The 18,513-nt window shown below is 42.6% G+C and overlaps 1 protein-coding gene across 3 annotated transcripts in view; it reads right to left on the bottom strand.

Annotated features, from left to right (window-relative positions):
• The window catches only part of LOC140496045 (septin-6), an 83,582-nt gene that overhangs the window by 27,023 nt on the left and 38,046 nt on the right, over positions 1-18,513 (bottom strand). For all 3 annotated transcript variants that reach the window (XM_072595516.1, XM_072595514.1, XM_072595513.1), the window contains exons 3-4: positions 7,986-8,181; positions 3,217-3,403 (exon numbers count right to left, since the gene is read on the bottom strand). In XM_072595516.1, coding sequence (XP_072451617.1) covers positions 3,217-3,403; positions 7,986-8,181 — 383 coding nt within the window. The remainder of the gene's footprint in view (positions 1-3,216; positions 3,404-7,985; positions 8,182-18,513) is intronic.

Here is an 18,513-nt window from a genome sequence, read left to right as displayed (position 1 = left end):
TTACTTGAGTTGAGTCAAATAGTCAGGTTGTGTGTTATACATTTCACACATGCACTGTCCACCTATGAATGATGCTGTAGAGTTACCCTGGAGCTCCACTGATAACTCATCAGTTAATGATTACAGTGGGCAGATTAAATAAAATTAGCAAAACAAAATGTTCTGAGTGAAGGTATTAAATGTTTGATAGAGGCTTGCATTCCTCAAACAGGTCAAACTCTCTTTTCTGTTATCTCAGCAGAAGGCAAAAACAACCAGGTCACTAGAGTGACATTTATGATGCTCCAAAGTGAGATTGTTCATGTCTGAGATAGTACCGACCTCTAAATGAATTAGACATGTTGTCTCTGCTGCATCCCCTTCAAGGTAAGCCCCCAGGTCTAGGTGGTTGGTAAAAGACGTGGGCAGCCTGCTCTTGCTTCAATGCCAATGGGAAATGGTAATCCCAGTAGCAGGCAGAGAGTCCAATATGGTATCCCAACATTTGCCCTCTCCTTTGCCAATTTTTTGACAGCCCAGTCATTAAGATACAGCATGATGTCATTTGGATAAAGTGATTTGCAAAAAACTTCCAGTTTTAGTTCTTTAGGTAGAATTCTCTCCAGTGAGAGAAACTGTTTCACATACAGCCAAACCCATCTTGTTGGGCTCAAAGCCTACAACCCCGCACAAACCAGATAACAATTTCATTCCAAGGAACCAGAAAAAGCGAGCTAACATTGGAAGCAATGTCGAACACACCTTAAAATAGGAGGTAGATACAATCCTATGTATTGGAGGACATGCTTAGTGCTGACAGTGAGTGTAAAGGAAAAGTTGGAACTGTCGGAGTCACCCTTCAATCCTACATTTACAGGAGATAGAGGTCAAAGAGATGGGACAGGTAAAAACAAGGACTGCAGATGCTGGAAACCAGAGTCTAGACAAGAGTGGTGCTGGAAAAGCACAGCAGGTCAGGCAGCATCCGAGGAGGAGCAGGAAAATCGACGTTTCTGGCAAAAGCCCTTCATCAGGTGGGACACCAGACCCATAGCCCTAAGTGGTCTAACCTGCATTCCCTGTGCGACTATGACTTATCAGAGTTACCCAAGGTATTCCATTCCCTATCCTTCATCTCAAAAACACAAACATTTAACTTTGGCAAAAAAAAACAAAGTGGGATTCAGAACAGCAGATTCAATGCAAAATAATGAGGTTAAGAGTTTAAAGTTGACAGTACATGCCAGTTTTAATTGGCTTTCATTCCCACATTCCAAACATTCTGGTTAATCGGCTTGCGATCTTTCACATAAAGGCCACTCACATTCTTTGGAAAGGCAAAATAACCTCAAGAGTGAAGGAGAGAGAAATTAGGATATCAATCAAATTGTTATTGTTTTCACGTCCATCTGGAATGTAGATTATGGACTATCAGCTCAACGAACAAAGTGCAGCAAACAGGAAGCACTAGTAGGACTTCAAACATTATCTAAATAACATGACTGATCAACCACGAGGCACAGGAATCATCTCTCCAAATTTTCTATTACTTATTTATTCTCGCCTTGGAGCCACTTTCACGATAGGCAACAGACCCCAAATGAAGTTCTCCCAAGATCTCTGCCAACATTACTTAATAACTACCACTCCCCAAATGAACAGGAGCAAGTCAGTCAACTGATCTTTTTGGATATGGCACAGGAAAGGGAATACAGCACCTCCAGTGTCCCAGTTGCTCAGTTTGAACAGTAATCAACGCCTTTGTTAGAATTGTTACCTTCGTGTCACTTAAGCAGGGTTATACCCCAGTGCAACAGTCATGATTATATCCTTCAGTCAGTCCAGGTATAGTGATCGAATGCACAAGTTGCTTTTTTGTTTAAAATAGAAATTGGTTCATGGGATTTTATTGCCTTCCCCTAATTGCTTAACTTCATTTCAGAAGACAGTTAAAAGTCACCCATTTTGCTGTGGATCTGAAGTTTCACATTGGCCAGACCAGGATGTCAGATATCCTTCCCTAAAGAACATTAGTGAACCAGATGGGTTTTTACATGGTCACCACTAGGTATGCTCTTAAATTAACTTTTTTTAAAAAAGTCAAATGTTTAAATCAAAAGTGCAACACAGTGACTCAGTGGTTAGAACTGCTGCCTCATGGCACCAGGAACTAGAATTCAATTCCACCCTAGGGCGACTGTCTGTATGCAATTTGCACACATTCTCCCAGTGTCCGCATGGGTTTCCTCCGGGTGCCTCAGTTTCCTCCCACAGTTCAAAATGGAGCAGGTTAGGTTGATTGCCCATACTAAATTGCCCACAGTGTCCAGTGGTGTGCAGGGTAAGATTAGCTTGGGAAATGCCAGGTTACAGGGATAGGATGATGGGGTGGATCTGGGTGGGATGTTCTTTGGAGGGTTAGTGTGGACTCAAATGGGCCGAATGGCCTGCTTCCACACTGTCGGAATTCTATGATGAAATACAAATTTCACAATCTAAAGTGGTTGGAATTTGAACCCATAAGCCCAGAACATGTGCCTGGTGTTCTGGATTAATAGTCCAGTAACATTACCTCTTTATCGCCACCTCCCTGAAAAGAGAGACGAGTGGTGTAGAGTGCAAAGTCAAGTCTGAGTTTAACTTGCTAAGGACTCAGGCGTTCTGGTAAAGTGCATTGGTTCCAACATCACTAATGATAGCCTGTTTTTGCATGGAATCTAATGCTCTGAAAGATTGTGCATGGCAACAACAGCACCAGAAAGTTAAAATGATGAGATGTTCTTAAGGAGAGGGGGCTGTTCGTTCTCTTTGAGAAAGACAGGCAGTTTATTACTCAGGAAAATATTCAAAGGGAACAGGAGTTAAATCCAGGCATCAGGGCAAGAGAGTCAGACAGAATTTTTATTCATATCTGACAAGTAATATTTGCAGAGTGAGATATTTGAAAAGATCATAGGGTATATGAAGAATTGGAAATACCTTCGCACTATTAGTTTCTGATCATGAGAATGATTGACAAGGGAGGGAACGTGGTAATTGTGGGAATTGCTGGCTTTGGGTTTTATAATCCTCCTTGGGCTCAGGGCTAGTGCCAGAGGGATGGAGAATTGATACGCTTTTGTTCAAAACAAAAAACAAGGTCTGTCCAGACACTACAGCTGCAAACATTCTGGGATTATGTCATTACAGGTTTGTGGTATGTTAATCTGCAAATGTGATGAGGATGCTCCCCCTCACCTTGCTGTCCAATTTTTTCATGGTCACCAAATCGAGCGACTTTAAAGAATGGCCAGTGGGAGCGATGAAGTACAGGCAGACATGGATCCGACTGTCATGGTAGTTGTGCAGCGTGCGTTTGATCTTCAGCTCTTCCTGCAGGTAGGCTTCAAACTGAGCATCGATAAACTCTACGATAGACTTGTAGCTGCAGAATGAGAGGTCACAACTTTTTATTTGATCTTTCAGTTGGAAAGAGCACAAAAAAAGGGAACGATTACATTTCCTGCTGACTTACAAGGAAGACCAAACGGGAAGACAACAAACAGTGGTGCACCAGGAAGAGTGGAGGCTACATCAGGGCTGGCTCCTCTCACTGTCATGTCTCAGTCAACAAGAGTGTGTTGGACCGGCACAAGTCAGCAACATACAGCCAGCATTCCGTTTCCTTTCAAGGCTCCCACATGACAGAGACAGAGGTGAGCACAATTTAACTTGGCTACTCCCAAATGGTCCATACTCCAGGCTGCCAACTGAAGTTCAATTACCGGTGAGGAAGTGAGCTTGCTTTCATGGAGCAAGGAACAGATGATTGCTCGGATGTTCTCATACTCTTAACAAAATGTTATGTGATAAGACAAGGGAACTTATCATTGAGTCCCTACAGTGTGGAAACAGGTCATTTGGACTAACAAATCCACATGACCCTCTGAAGTTCATCCCACCCAGATAGATTCCCCGACCCTATTATTCTACATTCCCCCGACTTATGCACCTAACCTATACATCCCTGAACTCTATGGGCAATTTAGCACGGCCAAGTTACCTAATCTGCACATCTTTGGACTGTGGGAGGAAACCAGAGCACCCAGAGGAAACTCGTGCAAACAGGGGGAGAATATGCAAACTCCACACATACAGTCACCCAGGTCCCTGGTGCTGTGAAGCTGCAGTGCTAATCACTGAGCCCCTGTGCTTATGATTGGAAGAGGCCATTGGACGTAATGATGATCACTTCTCCAGCACTCAAAACGTCACAATGTTCAAAGTTATGGGACCAAGTGCTGGGAAGTATCACTATTGTGGATTTAGTGTGGTACAGACTCAAATCAGCTGAAGGGCCTCTACTGTACTGTATAATTCTACAACTCTCATAATACCCCATTGTACTGGAAACTGCACTAACATTGTCACCTTCTTTTGGGTGTTTGGTAAATTATTTTAAACATTTAACACACTGAGTAAACTAGAATAAGCCTATAGGATGTTCTAAATTTAGTATTTATTGTTTTTATTTGCTGGGAATTCTGCAGCAATAATCTGATGCATTCTTCCTGTGTTACTTCATATTTTATATACTTCATTGAACTTCCCCTTTTCCAAAAGAAAAATTCTGTAGATATGGCCATCACTAGCTCAACTCACTCTTACTGCCCCATCCCTATTGACATTGAGAAGGTGAAGCTTCCAAATCTAGACAAGTCTGTGTAATGCACAGTAAATATTTATATGATTTGGAGATGCCAGTGTTGGACTGGGGTGTACAAAGTTAAAAATCACAACACCAGGTTATGGTCCAACAGGTTTAATTGGAAGCACTAGCTTTCGGAAGGCTGCACCTTCATCAGTAGTTGTGGGGTATAAGATTGTAAGACACTGAATTTATAGCAAAAGTTTACAGTTTGATGTAACTGAAATTATACATTGAAAAATACCTTGATTGTTTGTTAAGGCTCTCATCTGTTAGAATGACCATGATAGTTTCACTTCTTTCATATGTAAATCACAAAACCTTTTTTTAAAATGTTACATTCTCAGGTGAACTTTAACAATTGGTGTCAGGCCTGATAATATATTGCATATTAGCATGCTGTCTGTGCCATGATGTTTAGACTGGTGCTAATCTAAAAAATGAATTAACTGAATCTTACATGGATTCATGCAGTTTTTGAGCAAAGTACAGGATGACTGTGCCCAATGCTGACCATATTTCCTAAATAAATCTAGTCCCATTTGCCAGCATTTGGTGCATATCTCTCTAAGAAAAAAGTGAGGACTGCAGATGCTGGAGATCAGAGCTGAAAATGTGTTGCTGGAAAAGCGCAGCAGGTCAGGCAGCATCCAAGGAGCAGGAGAATCGACATTTCGGGCATGAGCCCTTCTTCAGGAAGGCTTCTTCAGGTAAGAATAGATTCCTGAAGAAGGGGTCATGCCCGAAGCGTCAATTCTCCTGCTCCTTGGATGCTGCCTGACCAGCTGTGCTTTTCTAGCAACACATTTTCAGCATCTCTCTCTAAACCCTTCCTATTTATATACCCATCCAGATGCCTTTTAAATGCTGGACCTTGTCTATTGTCCCATCTACGCCCCTTATAATTTTATAAACCTCTATAAAGGTCACCCCATAGCCTCCGAAGCTCCAGGGAAAACAGCCCCAGCCTCTCCCTCTAGCTCAAATCCTCCAACCCTGGCAACATCCTTGTCAATCTTTTTTGAACCCTTTTCAGGTTTCACAACATCCTTCTGATAGGAAGGAGACCAGAATTGCACGCAATATTCCAAAAGTGGCCTTACTAATGTCATGTACAGCTCCAACATGACCTCCCGACTTATCTACTCAATACCCTGCCCAATAAAGGTGTAAAGAATACCACTTTCTCTATCTGTCCACCTGTGACTCTACTTTGAAGGAACTGTGAATCTACAAAACGGCAATCCTATGTGAAACCTCACCAAGACCATTATTACTGAATTGTGCGATTTTGGGTTTGTATTATGGGACGAGTTGAAAGGGTCCAGAGCAGATTCCCTGTGATACTGCCTAGGAGGAACAGCACAACCATGTGGAAATACTTTTTTTTCCCCAAAGGAAATTGTTTTCATTAGAACGGAGGAGAATGAGGAGGTGGTTTGATACACATTTGAGATACAAAACAGAAGACTTAAATTTTGAAAAATTTACTCCAGGGAGGTTGGTATAGTTAGCTGGGCCAGCATTTACTGGCAATCCCTAATTGCACAGGAGGCAGCTAAAAGACAACCATGTTGCTGTGGGTCAGGAGTCACATGTAGGCCAGGAGTCACATGTAGGCCATACCAGGTATAGATGGCAGTTTCTTTCCCTAAAGAATATTAGTCAACCAAAATAGGTTTTTCAGGTAAAGAACAGCAGTTTTGTAGTGGTCATTGGACTCTTCATTTCAATTTTTTTTATGGAATTCAAATTCAATATTCTGCCAAGTGGGATTTGATTCCAGGTCTGGATAAATAGTCTAGCAATGATACCACGAGGCAACTGAAGAGCTGTAAAATGTTTTAAGATGTTGAAAGAGATGCAAGGTGACAAATGAAAACAAGTTCTTTGAATTATATTGCTGACCCTTCAGTGTTACCGATTTAAAATCCTGGAACTTTGTAATGGCATTGTGGGTCTAGATTAGATTAGATTAGATTAGATTACTTACAGTGTGGAAACAGGCCCTTCGGCCCAACAAGTCCACACCGCCCCGCCGAAGCGTAACCCACCCATACCCCTACATCTACATTTACCCCTTACCTAACACTATGGGCAATTTAGCATGGCCAATTCACCTGGCCTGCACATCTTTGGACTGTGGGAGGAAACCGGAGCACCCGGAGGAAACCCACGCAGACACGGGGAGAACGTGCAAACTCCACACAGTCAGTCGCCTGAGGCGGGAATTGAACCCGGGTCTCAGGCGCTGTGAGGCAGCAGTGCTAACCACTGTGCCACCGTGCCGCCCACAGTAAATGGACTGCAGCAGTTCAAGAAATCAGTTCACCCCCCACCCCCCTCAAGGGCTACTAGGGGCGAGTAACAAATGGTGGCCCAGGCAGTGACACCCACTTCCACTGAATGAATTAAAACAAACTGTGCAGACTAGAGAGATCCCGACATCAATCTCTTTACTGACCCCAGTCAATGCTTAGTTAGCTTGCCTAATCCAGGCAACAGTGAGAATAGTGTGAGTAGGGCAGATTGATGATCTTTGCGACTGTTTGCCGACCACAAAGCCAATTTGTAAAACTGGTCACATTCGCTGATGGATCAAAATATTAAGTTGTAGTGGAACCGGATGACGCAGTTTTAATTTACAAACTGACTGAGAAAAGATTCACTAATGTTGCCAGGCGTAGAGGGTTTGAACTATCTGAAGAGGCTGAATAAGCTGGGGCTATTTTCCAAAAAGAGCATTGGTGGCCGAGGGGTGACCTTGTAGAGGTTTATAAAGTCATGAGGGGCATGGATAAGGTCAAGGTCTTTTCCCCGGTGTGGGAGTGTCCAAAACTAGAGGGCATAGGTTTAGGGTGAAAGAGTATATGAATAGGAAGGGTTTGGAGGGATATGAACTCAACGCCCCCCCCCCCCCCCCACAAAAACAATCATTATTGCTTTTCTATTTTTGAAAATATCACCTTTCTCATTTATTGACATGGAATTTAAGCTAACAATTTTCTTGCCCATTTCAATATTTTATCAACATTCAGTTCCTTGAATTATTGACTATAACTAATCTTATTACCTGCACATTCCAAGGCCATTCCCACCAGTCCTATGTAAACCACCTCTGATTTTTTTTTAAGTCTACCAGAACAGGTGCTCACTTAAATTCGCATTCAAAAAGCAGCACATTTCTGTCAATTCAGCAGTCCTACTGTGCTACACTTGCTGTCAGCTTAAGTATTGTGGTCCTAAAGTGGGACTTGCATTTCAGCGCAGAGATCAGGGTACAGAAATTACAATAGTGTGTGAGAAAGTGGTCTCTGACCTTTCTTCCTTGTTAATCTGGTCTCCAAATCCCATGCTGTTTACGATGGACAGCTTCAGGCGAACATTACTTTCTTGTAGTTCATAGTTGTTGGACTTTATGTGAACTCCTGGCTGATTGTGAACTGCTGGGTCACCTTCGAACCTGGTGTTGAACAGGGTGTCCATTAAGGTGGACTTTCCAAGACCAGTTTCACCTGAAATCAAGGCACATTCAAAGTGTGAAAGAAGCAAATCAGCCCACTGCAAGATACTGTCAATAACTACTACGAATCCTTAGATGCTAGTGATCCAGATTACCTCTTAATGACATTCAAATTGTGGTGTATGCTGAACTGAGGTACAGTTTGTCTGTTTTTCTTGGGTAAGTAACTGATTACCAACAATAATCAGAAAAGAGAGAACAGTACGTCCACTAAAGCTAAGTAGGATCTGACCCAGGAACAAAAGTTGCCACAGCTGCTAAGAACAGAGAAGATGTAAGCAACATGCATACAGCTGTAGGCAAAATGGCATTTATTTGGCAATATAAATCAAAGAGAAAGGTGCTGGTGGAGTGACCCACTTGTCACTTCGTACTTACAGAAGAGACTAGAAATATGCAGAACATAGAATACAGAAACAAAGCAAGTGGCTGCACCAAGGCATGCTGGTGCCAATTGTCAATGCAAGCAAATAATTCTAATCATACGCATACCCTGTAAAACAATTCCTTTAATACACTTATCTAATCTAATCTTCAACAAGACAGTTTTAGCCACAACTAAAATTGGAAATAACTGGAAATGCAGACACACCTATTTGTAAATCCACTGCCACGTTTTAATACACAAACAAAACTGACTGAAGATACCAAACAAGTTCATTATTAGAATAGATTTTGTGCACATGGGGTGGGGCAGAGTGTGCCAAGAAGCACATGGGCACAATTTAAAGACCCCTGTCCTCTCCCACCTGCTAATTTTTGCTGGGATGAGTACTCTCTGGTATCCTTCCTTGGCAGGTTTACCACTTTCTTTTTGAGGTGGTCCAGGGGAAATGAAGGAAAGGGGAAGCAAGAGGAAGAGCAAGAAATAGGGAGAGACAGAAGGGATCACAGTTGAGCTTACTACAGCAATTTTGTGCATCTAAATTACATTTAACTCTGAGTCACAAATATTCAGAACAGACTAGAGAAACGGAACACAGTACTTAAAAATTCTGCACTGCCAATTCAGTTATGGAAAGAACATTGACGAAAATTTCAACATCACGAAGACAATTAGTCAGGTAGTCAGAGATGTCCTGCATGCTGAACAAAGACAGCACCATTTCAAAATTCTCAACTGTAAACACCATCACCCATGTTTCTGCCCATTTCACCAGCCTGAACCCTAGAATTATTCTTGTCACTACTTACAGTACTGCTTTGCTAAGTTTTGCACCATCTACCAGAGTCTGGATCGTTCATAAAAAGAGCAATGAATTGAAATTAACCCAGTGAGCGATGTTATAAACTACCTCCCAATCTAAAGCAGCGTCCACCTTCCACCTTCTGTCACTGAGACTATTTCATATCAATGTCATTATGTTCCTCCTAATACCATAGGTTTCCAGATTATAACCCTAGTGTGGGTTTTTGTTTGAGAGATTCAAAACTGACCCACATGCAGTTCCGCAAGAGAGGCCTATAAATATACAGGTCAAATGTATGTAAATGGAAACAAAAATGTTCTGGATTTGAGTCAAAAGAATTTGGAACACCAGGTGAGATGGAAACACTAAGAAAAGGGAGAATTCCTCTTATATCTCCATTAAAACTTGCTACCATGAAAATTAAAAGTAGTAATAATTAAAGGAAGTACTATTTCCCATGTACTGTGCCCTTATTCTGACAAAGAACTTTGTGGAAAATCCCCTCCATTATTCCCTTTTCTCAGCATTTACTGAAGGGTAAAGGTCCTCAACGTACAGCATTGAGTGTGAAATGGATGCAATTCAATAGTACTTAACAAAAACCAAATCAGTGACAAACTGCCAAGATTAATGAACAGTGAATTTCACAACTAATCTTGGAGGAACCGGTTTGGGCGAAGTTCACAACACAGAATCAGATAAGTTAATTGTTGTTTTAAGTCTGTCCAAGACAAAGGCTGTATTAGTGAGTACAGTGGGTTCTTTCGGGATTATATGTTTTTGGAGACAAGTCTCTTGATTAAACTTAAAATATAAGCCATAGCACTTAATTTAACCTGGTGCAGTGTTTTGTAGAGGAATAAGACGGTGTTATTTTCTGGGTCTGTAGATTGTGAAGGAGCAAAAATGGCCTTTGCAGTGATATGTACTTCTTGTCAGAGGTGGGAGTTTAAAGAGAGTTTAAGGGTTACTGCGGATTATATCGGCCATAAATGCTGTTAGATGCGAATCTTTTCAGATAGAGTGGATCGGTTGGAGAGACAGATACAATCGATGAGGAATTTACAACAGCATGTGATGGATGGCAGTTATAGGAAGGGAGGGAAGTCTCAGATATAGTCACACAGATGGGTTAACTCCAGGAAGGGCAAGAGAGGTCGGCACCTAAGCCAGGAGTCTTTTGTGGATATACCCATTTCATTCCTGAAGAAGGGCTTGTGCCCGAAACGTCGATTCTCCTGCTCCTTGGATGCTGCCTGACCTGCTGCGCTTTTCCAGCAACACATTTTTAAGCTATACCCATTTCAAACAGGTATGTTGTTTTGGAAAATGTAGGGGTTGATGGATTCTCAGGGGAACATAGCACAAACAGCCAAGTTTCTGGTATGGAGACTGGCTCTAATGCAACAATGGGTACGTCGGCTTCCAAGAGATCAATTGTGTTAGGGGATTCTGTAGTCAGAGGTACAGACAGACGTTTTTCTGGCCAGCAGAGAAAAAGCAGAATGGTGTGTTATTTCCCTGGTGCCAGGATCAAGGATGTCTCAGAGAGGGTGCAGAATGTTCTCATGGGGGAGAGGGGCCAGCAAGAGGTCATTGTCCACATTGGAACCAATGACACAGGAAGGGAAAAGGTTGAGATTCTGAAGGGAGATTACAGAGAGAGTTAGGCAGAAATTTAAAAAGGAGGCCCTCAAGGGTAGTAATATCTGGATTACACCTAGTGCTACGAGCTAGTGAGGGCAGGAATCGGTGGATAGAGCAGATGAATGCATGGCTGAGGAGCTGGTGTATGGGAGAAGGATTCACATTTTTGGATCATTGGAATCTCTTTTGGGGTAGAAGTGACCTGTACAAGAAGGACGGATTGCACCTAAATTGGAAGGGGACTAATATACTGGTAGGGAAATTTGCTGGAGCTGCTCGGAAGGATTTAAACTAGTAAGGTGGAGGGGGGTGTGTGTGGTGGTGGGACCCAGGGAGATAGTGAGGAAAGAGATCAACCTGAGACTGGTACAGTTGAGAACAGAAGCGAGTCAAACAGTTAGGGCAGGCAGGGACAAGGTAGGACTAATAAATTAAACTGCATTTACTTCAATGCAAGGGGTCTAACAAGGAAGGCAGATCAACTCAGGGCATGGTTAGGAACATGGGACTGGGATATCATAGCAATTACAGAAACATGGCTCAGGGATGGGCAGGACTGGCAGCTTAATGCTCCAGGATACAAATGCTACAGGAAAGATAGAAAGGGAGGCAAGAGAGGAGGAGGGGTGGCATTTTTGATAAGGGATAGCATTACAGCTGTGCTGAGGGAGGATATTCCTGGAAATACATCCAGGGAAGTTATTTGGGTGGAACTGAGAAATAAGAAAGGGATGATCACCTTATAGGGATTGTATTATAGACCCCCCCCCCTCTAATAGTCAGAGGTAAATTGAGAAACAAACTTGTAAGGAGATCTCAGCTGTCTGCAAGAATAATAGGATAGCTATGGTAGGAGATTTTAACTTTCCAAACATCGTCTGGGACTGCCAAAGTGTTGTTAAAGGTGTAGATGGAGAGGAATTTCTTAAGTGCGTACAAGACAATTTTCTGATTCAGTATGTGGATGTACGTGCTAAAGAAGGTGCAAAACTAGACTTACTCTTGGGAAATAAGGCAGGACAGGTGACTGAGGTGTCAGTGGGGGAGCACTTTGGGGCCAGCGACCATAATTCTATTTGTTTTAAAATCGTGATGGAAAAGAATAGACCAGATCTAAAAGTTGAAGTTCTAAATTGGAGAAAGACCAATTTTGACGGTATTAGGCAAGAACTTTCAAAAGCTGATTGGAGGCAGATGTTCACAGGTAAAGGGGCGGCTGGAAAATGGGAAGCCTTCAGAAATGAGATAACGAGGGTCCAGAGAAAGTATATTCCTGTCAGGGTGAAAGGGAAGGCTGGTAGGTATAGGGAATGCTGGATGACTAAAGAAATTGAGGGTTTGGTTAGGAAAAAGAAGGAAGCATATGTCAGGTATAGACAGGATAGATCGAGTGAATCCTTAGAAGAGTATAAAGGAAGTAGGAGTATACTTAAGAGGGAAATCAGGAGGGCAAAAAGGGGACATTGGATTCTCTTTAATTCTATTTGCCAAAGCTATCTCAAGGGTTTTTACAAATATATTAAGGACAAAAGGGTAACTAGGGAGAGAATAGGGCCCCTCAAACATCAGCAAGGCGGCCTTTCTGTGGAGCCACAGAAAATGGGAGAGATACTAAATGAATATTTTGCATCAGTATTTACTGTGGAAAAGGATATGGAAGATATAGACTGTAGGGAAATAGATGGTGACATCTTGCAAAATGTCCAGATTACAGAGGAGGAAGTGCTGGATGTCTTGAAATGGTTAAAGGTGGATAAATCTCCAGGACTTGATCAGGTGTACCCGAGAACTCTGTGGGAAGCTAGAGAAGTGATTGCTGGGCCTCTTGCTGAGATATTTGTATCATTGATAGTCACAGGTAAGGTGCTGGAAGACTGGAGGTTGGCAAATGTGGTGCCACTGTTTAAAGAAGGGTGGTAAGAACAAGCCAGGGAACTATAGACCGGTAAGCCTGACCTCATTGGTGAGCACGTTGTTGGAGGGAATCCTGAGGGACAGGATGTACATGTATTTGGAAAGGCAAGGACTGATTAGGGATAGTCAACATGGCTTTGTGCGTGGGAAATCATGCCTCACAAACTTGATTGAGTTTTTTGAAGAAGTAACAAAGTAGACTGATGAGGGTAGAGCAGTAGATGTGATCTATATGGACTTCAGTAAGGAGTTCAACAAGGTTCCCCATGGGAGACTGATGAGCAAGGTTAGACCTCATGGAATACAGGGAGAACTAGCCATTTGGATACAGAACTGGCTCAAAGGTAGAAGACAGAGGGTGGTGGTGGACGGTTATTTTTCAGACTGGAGGCCTGTGACCAGTGGAGTGCCACAAGGATCGGTGCTGGGTCCTCTACTTTTTGTCATTTACATAAATGATTTGGATGCGAGCATAAGAGGTACAGTTAGTAAGTTTACAGATGACACCAAAATTGGAGGTATAGTGGACAGCAAAGAGGGCTATCTCAGATTACAATAGGATCTGGACCAGATGGGCCAATGTGCTGAGAAGTGGCAGATGGAGTTTAATTCAGATAAATGCGAGGTGCTGCATTTTGGGAAAGCAAATCTTAGCAGGACTTATACACTTCATGGTAAGGTCCTAGGGAGTGTTGCTGAACAAAGAGACCTTGGAGTGCAGGTTCATAGCTCCTTGAAAGTGGAGTCACAGGTAGATAGGATAGTGAAGGCGGCATTTGGTATGCTTTCCTTCATTGGTCAGAGTATGGAGTACAGGAGTTGGGAGGTCATGTTGTGGCTGTACAGGACATTGGTTAGGCCACTGTTGGAATATTGTGTGCAATTCTGGCCTCCTTCCTATCGGAAAGATGTTGAAACTTGAAAGGGTTCAGAAAAGATTTACAAGAATGTTGCCAGGGTTGGAGGATTTGAGCTATAGGGAGAGGCTGAACAGGCTGGGGCTGTTTTCCCTGGAGCGTCGGAAGGTGAGGGGTGACCTTATAGAGGTTTACAAAATTATGAGGGGCATGGATAGGATAAATAGACAAAGTCTTTGCCCTGAGGTCAGGGAGTCCAGAACTAGAGGGCATAGGTTTAGGGTGAGAGGGGAAAGATATAAAAGAGACCTAAGGGGCAACCTTTTCACGCAGAGGGTGGCACATGTATGGAATGAGCTGCCAGAGGATGTGGTTGAGGCTGGTACAATTGCAACATTTAAAAGGCATTTGGATGGGTATATGAATAGGAAGGGTTTGGAGGGATATGGGCCAGGTGCTGGCAGGTGGGACTAGATTGGGTTGGGCCAACTGGTTGGCATGGACAGGTTGGACCGAAGGGTCTGTTTACATACTGTACATCTCTATGACTCTATACGCAAAAATAATCCAACTGATGTTCTGAAGCTTTGCCAGTGATCAGGTTAAGGAGGATGTGCAAGTACAAATTGCAGTGACAGTAACCATTCAGATGTACCCAGCATTTAAAAAGCCAGTACATTAAGTAGGAGTATCTCCTTCAGCAAATCTCATTATGACTAATAGAACAGCTGGAGAATTGAAAGTACAGGGAGGGCTAAAGTCAAAATGTACCAGAAAAACCTTTCCCAAACCAGAGGGGTCTCTTGTGTTTTGGGCTCTCTTTTAGGAGGAGCTAGTCACCAGGGAAAGGACCTTTCAGCCAATTACAAATGCGCTGGCACTCTGAAGGACCAGTTGTCTAGTGTCACTTTTGGCCTCCTATTCCAGCTCTGCACACTCTTGCTTTACAGACAACACTCCAATTCCTTCCTGAAAGCTTTATTTGAAGCGGTCTCCACCAGATGGTACGGTGGCACAGTGGTCAGCACTGCTGCCTCACAGCGCCACAGACCCGGGTTCAATTCCTGCCTCAGGCAACTGGTGTGGAGTTTGCACGTTCTCCCAGTGTGTGCGTGGGTTTCCTGTGCAGGTCAGGTGAATTGGCCATGTTAAATTGCCCCTAGTGTTAGGTGTAGGGGTATGGGTTTGGGTGGTTGCTCTTCGGGGGGTTGGTGTGGACTTGTTGGGTCGAAGGGTCTGTTTCCACACTAAGTAATCTAACCTAGTCAGACTCTCAGACAGTGCAAAACCACCATCCCTTCTTTTGCCAACTATTTTAAAAGTGTACTCTTATTCTCACTCCTTCCTCCAGTCAGAACATGTTTTTTCCTATATCAACTCTTGCCAGAATCACTCAATTTTAAATTGCATGCAATGTAAAAGCAGCATCCAAACAGAAAACATGAACTAAATTTCTCTACAATTTTATTCATTTTGGAATCCCAAGCATATGTTTGGCATGTGCCCACACTATTAATTTTTTTTGTATCTTACTTATATCCATACCTGACAACTTGGGAATTGCAACAAGTGACAAAGAAATGTGACTGCCAGTGTCAGTAGTTACTAATTGCCCTTAACTTGAATAAAGGCTGCAATAACATGCACTCCCAACAAACACAGAACAGTCACTGCCATCTAGAAGGACAAGGGCAGCAGATACATGGGAACACCACCACCTGCAAGTTACCTTCCAAACACTCACCATTCTGACAGAAATACATCACCATTCCTTCACTGCTGTCGGGTCAAAATCTTGAAACTCCCTCCCTAATGTCAGCTTACAAAAGGCAAGGACTGCAATGATTCAAGGCAGCTTACCACCACCTTCTCAAGGGCAACTAGGAATGGGCAATAAATACTGGGCAAAAGTGAGGACTGCAGATGCTGGAAACCAGAGTTTAGACTAGAGTGGTGCTGGAAAAGCACAGCAGGTCAGGCAGCATCCAAGGAGCAGGAAAATCAACATTTCAGGCAAAAGCCCTTCATCAGGAATAGAGGCAGGAAGCCTCCAGAGTGGAGAGAGAAAACAAATTACTGGCCAACCAGTGACGCTCACTTCTCATGAGTGAATAAAACTTGGGACCAATAGGAATTTTTTCTATAACAGGAACTCATTAAATAAATGCACCCCAGGGTGTAGTTCACAACCACCGTATAATACTACAAGTGCCATGTTGATATCAAGAACACAATTTAAAAAGCAACAGGGAACGAAAGATAATTTCAGCAAGTTAATTCCTTTTACATACCTCAACGCCACCCAACATCCAACCTTTCCCAACTGTCTCTCTCTCTCTCTCTCTCTGACAGCAGCAGTAGGCCATTCAACCCATCGAACCTGATCTCCTACCAAATTGAGATCTTGACTGATCTGACTGCGGCATTAACTTAGCTTTCCGGTCTGTTTTCAAAACCATGATTCCCTTGTACATCAAAAACCCAACTCATATTCAATGATCCAGCCTACACTGCTCTCTGTAGAAGAGAATTCCAATGGTTAATGACCTGAGAGGAGAAATTCTTCATCACCTCCATTTTTATTGGGAGAACCTTTACTTTTAAACTGTGCCGCCCAACTCTAGATTCCTTTGAAGTGAATAACTTTCTCAACATCAATCTTGTCTTGCCCTCTCAGGGGGGGGGGGGGGGGGGGGGGGGGGGTGCACTTCAACAACAACATTGTTCCCCTAAACTCCCATGAGACAAGGGCCAAACTTTTCAACTTCACCTTATAAGGCAACCCTTCCAACTGAGGAATGAACTTGTTTGAATTACTTCCAATGCAAGTATATCTTCTTTAAGTAAGAGACTGAAACAGTACACAGTGCACCAAGCACATCCTCAGCAATGTCCCTCAACTACATCATGGCTGAATTTTAATGGCCCTTGAAAATGAAGTTAGAGCAATTAAGGCAAGGCAACAAATGCTGGACGAGCCAGCAACACTCAAATCGCATGTATGACCATAAACAAAAAGTTGTAGCAAGATTCCCTATTTTTATGGAGTAATAAAGTAACCCCCCCCCCCCCACCCTTTTGCAACAAAGGCCAAACTTCCACCTGTCCTCTTAAACACCAGCTGTTTTATGTGACAGTATGGAATGTGCTGACGTATGACAGAGGGTTGAGAAAGGATATGGGGAGTTCGGAGGCAATTTTACCTGGTCTCTGGGTGGTACATTTCTTTCTTTACCTGCATGCTCTCTCTGTCTTCCCCAGAGCCACGACTCTTGCTGGGAACTGACTCCAATTTAAATACTGTAGCTCACAAGCTAACTGGACAAAAGCCAGGACAGAACCTGTGATTAATCTGCATGGCTGAGTCCAATACCAGGCCACATTGCCCCCATCTATCAACTCAACATCAACTTCTCCCACTGATCATGTCTTTCCTGGCCCCACGACCCCAACAAGACATCAGGAAACCTGGGAATGGAGGAAGGAAAGCGATTACTGTTGTTTTCTGTGATTTGACTTGCAAAAGGCAGCAAAGACAAGTGCTAGACACAAATAAGAGTCTTTTGGCCAAAATTCACTGTTGATATTTGGATCAAAATAGCAACTTCCTTTTAAATGAACCTTTTTTCTTTTGTGGCTGCGTGACATACCAAGGATATCTGGAGGGATTTCTCCTCAGTGAAACATATGGTGGAAATCTTTCCACAGAAATTAGTTGCTCACAAAAACAAGACTGAATGGTTTTTGTTTGCGAGCCAAAGTTTTATGGAAAGTTTATAATGGAGCTACAGATCACAAGCAAGCTAAAATTAGGTGATCTTTAGACAACTCTGAACAGAATAAACCAATGTGGGAAGAGCAGTGCAATCTTTAATTATGTTACAAACTGGGTTTCCGCACCCCTCCATTCAGTGCACATGGAATCTCATAATAAAATGTTCAGTAAAATACCTGAGCATCTGACAAATTAAATAGAAATGGATTAAAACAAATTTGACAAAAATCTCTAGGGAAAAGGCCAATACTGAGAAGGGAAAAAGATATCTGCAAATACTTAAAAAGTCGGAGATAAAAAGCAGGAAAATTTTAAAAAGTGCTGGAAATACAAAGTCAGCACTTAAAATAGAAAGGCAGGTTAGAGCTTTAGGTATCCTTCAAATTGGTGGCATACACCAACCCACAATTATAAAGTCCCCAAAAATTTATCTTTTCTTTTAAAAAAAAGCAGCTGCTGTATTTTTCAGAAATTTCTGTAATCATTTAAGCCATCACTGGTGGTCTTTCATAAAATCCCAAAGTGGAGAAATTCAGATCATCTGGTACCATCTACTGGATCTTCAAAACTCCAGATCTTCAATTCTGAGCAAGTCATATTTGACTTGAAGTACTAACTCTTTTTTTCCCCTCGTGACTGAGGTTGCCTGTCCTGCCGAATCCCTCCGGTATTCTTTTTTTCTATTCAGTTCTCCAGATCAACAGTACTTCACTTATAGTGAAGTGTTTAACTCACTGCCACTTCTCTTCCATCTATGCCCACCCATCATGAAGAGGTTCTGCTTTTCTGATGGGACTGTTGTTTGAATCCTCAGGCTTGTTCATGTTCATTGCTTTCTATTCCCCTCCTAGCATTTGATGAAGTGTTTACCAAAACTCACTTCCACAGTCCTATCTTCTTCCTCTGACTTACCCTGTGTAAATTCCAACTGAAATTTCATC

The sequence above is a fragment of the Chiloscyllium punctatum genome, chromosome 25 (genome assembly GCF_047496795.1).
Source record: "Chiloscyllium punctatum isolate Juve2018m chromosome 25, sChiPun1.3, whole genome shotgun sequence".
Classification (NCBI taxonomy): Eukaryota; Metazoa; Chordata; class Chondrichthyes; order Orectolobiformes; family Hemiscylliidae; genus Chiloscyllium; species Chiloscyllium punctatum.
Note: the sequence above shows the minus strand (reverse complement) of the source record. Positions and strands in the feature narration are given on the sequence as shown.